The 4,308-nt window shown below is 45.8% G+C and overlaps 1 protein-coding gene across 1 annotated transcript; it reads right to left on the reverse strand.

Moving 5' to 3' along the window:
• Positions 1-2,995: 2,995 nt before the first annotated feature.
• LOC311290801 (uncharacterized protein) lies at positions 2,996-4,063 on the reverse strand (the record flags this gene model as incomplete). Its single annotated transcript, XM_084409514.1, has 2 exons — positions 3,994-4,063; positions 2,996-3,795 (listed from the first exon to the last, which is right to left on the reverse strand). The coding sequence occupies exons 1-2, from the start codon at positions 4,058-4,060 to the stop codon at positions 2,996-2,998; spliced, it is 867 nt and encodes a 288-aa protein (XP_084265640.1). The 5' UTR covers positions 4,061-4,063.
• Between the last annotated feature and the right edge of the window lie 245 nt (positions 4,064-4,308).

Consider the following 4,308-nt stretch of genomic DNA (forward strand, 5'->3'; position numbering starts at 1 on the left):
AAAATCCATCCAGCCGGTTGTGAGCGGGCTGCTCAGGCGAAGACCACTCGAGGCCGAGGCTCGCCGCGGCCTGTGCGAGTACTCGCATGAGTTCCGTCTCAATGGAAGCTCTCTTGCCTGACGATGTGCGGGCAGGGGGTGCGGGGTCCTCAGAGCCCGCCCAATCCTCACTGCCTGACGCCAGGATAGAGCAGGAATCATCCTCTCCCAGCAGGGCTTCCTCATCCGCGATATCAACGGAAGCGGCGGCAGACGGCGGCCGCTGTCCGTCAGGAAGCGAAACAGAAGAAGCCGGGGAAGCAAGCGGGCGAACCGGCGAGCTTTGGCGGCTGAGGGAGGGTTCCGGGGCCCGCTGGGCACGGCGCTTTTTACGGCGCGACGCCGCGGCGGGCGGGGGAGCAGTCTCGGTGAAGACGGCTAGGCGAGTCCTCAGAGTCACCATTGCCATCAGCTCGCAGTGAGGGCATCCGCCGTCAGCGAGCGCGAGAGCTGCATGTTCCTCACCCAGGCAGGAAACGCAGATCACGTGGCGGTCCCCGTCGCTGAGTGTGGCTCTGCACGAGCCGCAGGAAGGCATCTTTAAAAAGACGCTAGCTCTTTTAGAAATGTGTGTCGCGGCGGCGACACACACACACAGAAATACAGTGTAATTAAAAGAGAAGGATATAAGCGCCGGAAAGCGCAGCAGGAAGGCAGGAAGGCGGCGCGGCCAGCGACTTCAGTGACTCGTCCCGCTGAAGGTGCTCTCTCTCGACGGCGCGGCTTCTAATCCAGCTCCAGCGATGCGTGTGCTTCGCTTGAAGGATGAAAAATCAGATAATAGCTGCCTGCGAGCGATATTTATAGGCCTAGACCACGCCCATTTCGGCGGGACGTGACGCAGCGGGCGCGAAGTGCCCTGATTGGGTCTGACGTCACGCCAGGCCTCGCTCGATAGGCTGCTGCAGTTTCCGCAGAGCAGCCAATAGGCGCGCGAGCTGTCTCGCCTATGTCTGCATTGCTGCTGCAACGCGTTTTGCATTATTACAAAATTAAGGATAATTTTTGGCTTCAATATCTCGCGGAAAAGGATTTTCCCCTAGCGTAAGATATCTTACGCAGTACGAGAGACCTCTCGTAAGAGAACGTTGTTGTTCACGGTCAGGGACTATTTTTTTCTAGCGGAAGGAATATGCTTTTATTGATTTAACTTCATGAAAGTTGCACTAATACATTTTTTTTTTTTTTTATATTGTGTGGTAACCGTTTTATAAAAGCAATAAGGTACTCGAGGCAAGTGCTGTATCGTGAATAAGTAACGGCTGAAGGGGTTGCAGGCACGACGCGAAGCGGAGTACTTATCCATGATACAGCACAGCCTCTCGTACCTTATTGCTTACTTAAAAACATTTTATTAGCTTCATGCATTCTTTTTCAACACTTGAATCTCGGTAAGTAGTATCATAAAAAAAGGCAACATTTTAAACAAAAAAGTTGTTTAGACTATACAAAGACTATACGCTGTTGTGGCAAAAACAATAATTAACAAACAGCATCAAGGCATAAGAAACATTCAGAGTCAAATTGTATTAAAGAGAAGAGGTTTTATTCTCTTTAAGAGGCTTGGTCACACAATCACCGCAGCTACCTTAAAAACCCCAGTGTTAAATCAACACTGCTCAGAGCACATATGGTCCCACTCTACAGAGTGTTAAAATTAACACTGAAGCAGTGTTGAAATTAATGAGATAATTAAGTGATTAATTAAGTGATGATTGGCCATTAGTGGTGACACCTGATGATAACAAGCAGACTCACTGAAAGAAAGAGAAACACAAGAACTACTGACTTCGAGACATTATTGCACTTATTATTTTACCAGTTTGACTTTATTTCTGGCATACATCTACACACGGTCTTATTTAGATTTAACAGAAGTTTAGATGGTAATGTTTTATGGAATGTTTCGTTTCATGTCACCATTATGGTGGTGAGTGTTTGCTTTAGTTGGGCTCTTGACCCTTTCCTTTTTAACATTAGTATTTTTCTGGCTGCTCCAACTCTGTGTTTATAAAGCATATGTGTTGTGGCAAAAGAAACTGTGACATTGGCTGTGTTTCCTGAAAGCATTGCAAGCCTAATTTGATCGTATAGACCATTTGTTGCAGTTGGTCTGCAATCAAGCAAGGCTTAAGACGCTTTTGGAAATGCAGCCCTGGTTATATTTTGATGATGAAATTACTAGTGACCTGATTCAATGATGGCACCCATCATTATAAACTGATTATCCACATGTTGTATTAATTTTTCACTACAGTAGTTACTTCCAGCAATGTTTTAATGATCTGAAAGTTTTAAAATCACACACAGACATCAAGAATCTACATATGAATCTCAACAATGGTGACAATCAAACAAATGCTTAATGTTGCAGTGCATGATGGGAGCCACCAATCAGAACGCATCAATGGCTCACATCATGCATTGCAGCATGAATAAATTATGCAGCTGAATTGTCCTGTAATTTTCATTGTTTGCTTTTATTTTGCTATTGTTTTGTTCTGACTTTAGTAGCTTGTTTTGTGATGTTCAGAGTTTATCTGTTTGTCACTAGTTTGTTTCTTGTCACCATTGTTGAGATTCATATGCTGATTCTTGATGTCTGTGTGTTTTAACACAATAACTTCTTTGCACAAAGTATTTTCAAAATTTTTCATATTGCTGTTGGATCTCAAACTGTAGAATCTCAGCGCTACAATCACCAATACTAAAACGAGACATCAAGAATATAGTCAAAGATTTAGACTCTGAATGACATCAGTGAATCAGGACATTTACATTTTACATTTACATTTAGTCATTTAGCAGACGCTTTTATCCAAAGCGACTTACAAATTAGGACTAAATTAAGCGAGTCATCATGAAGAGGCAAAAACAACAACAACGCAAGAAGTGCTCAGAATACAAAGTTCAGGCATTATTCAGAGTAGCATAAGCCTGATAAGTGATTTTTTTTTTAAGAGGTTAAGTGCTCACGGAAGAGATGGGTTTTCAGCTGTTTTTTGAATGTTGCCAGTGATTCTGCATTCCGGATGAGGCTGGGGAGAGCGTTCCACCAGCATGGAGCTGTGAATGAGAATGTTCTGGAAAGTGATTTTGTGGCTCTCTGTGATGGAACCACGAGACGTCGCTCGTTGACCGATCGTAGGCGTCTGGTAGGGATGTAGACTCGTAGGAGTGAGTGAAAGTAGTAGGGAGCTGAGCCTGTGATAGATCTGTAAGCAAGCGTCAATGCCTTGAATTTGATGCGAGCAGCGAGAGGTAGCCAGTGCAGAGAGATGAACAGAGGAGTGACGTGGGCCCTCTTGGGCTCGTTGAAGACAAGACGAGCTGCAGCATTTTGGATCATCTGTAGGGGTTTTGTTGCACATGCTGGAAGTCCGGCCAAAAGAGCATTACAGTAGTCAAGCCTAGAGATGACCAGGGCCTGGACGAGAAGTTGTGTTGCATGCTCAGTTAGGAAAGGCCTGATCTTCCTGATGTTGTGCAGTGCAAACCTGCATGATCGAGCTGTCTTTGAAATGTGATCTGTGAAGGACAGCTGGTCATCAAACGTTACTCCGAGATTTCTGACCGACCTTGATGGGGTGATTGATGATGACTCTAGCTGGATGGTGAAGTCGTGTTGCATAGACGGATTGGCAGGGAGGACGAGAAGCTCAGTCTTTGCCAGGTTGAGCTGCAGGTGATGTTCCTTCATCCATGTGGAGATGTCCGCCAGACAGCTTGAGACCCGTGCAGCTACTGTGGGATCATCTGATTGAAACGAGAGGAAGAGCTGTGTGTCATCAGCATAGCAGTGGTAGGAGAAGCCGTGTGCCTGTATGATGTGTCCCAGTGATGTAGTGTAGATGGAGAAGAGGAGGGGACCAAGAACTGAACCCTGGGGAACCCCTGTGGTCAGTTGATGTGCTCTGGATACCTCGCCTCTCCATGCGACCTTGAAGGACCTACCTGTGAGATAGGACTCAAACCAGTCGAGTGAAGTTCCTGTGATGCCCAGTGATGAGAGGCTGGACATAAGGATCTGATGATTCACAAAATCGAAGGCAGCAGACAGATCCAGGAGAATGAGGACTGAAGACTTGGAAGCAGCTTTTGCGATCCGTAGGGCTTCTGTGACTGACGATCCGTAGGGCTTCTGTGACTGAGGACACTACATGATGATAATGTCATTATCAAAACATATTGTGAGCAGGTCATGTTTTCTCTTGCAGTAACAAATGTGCTTTATAAACACAATGATGGAACAGTCAGAGAAAAACTAAT

Source organism: Rutilus rutilus, assembly GCF_951802725.1.
Source record: "Rutilus rutilus genome assembly, chromosome: 5".
NCBI lineage: Eukaryota > Metazoa > Chordata > Actinopteri > Cypriniformes > Leuciscidae > Rutilus > Rutilus rutilus.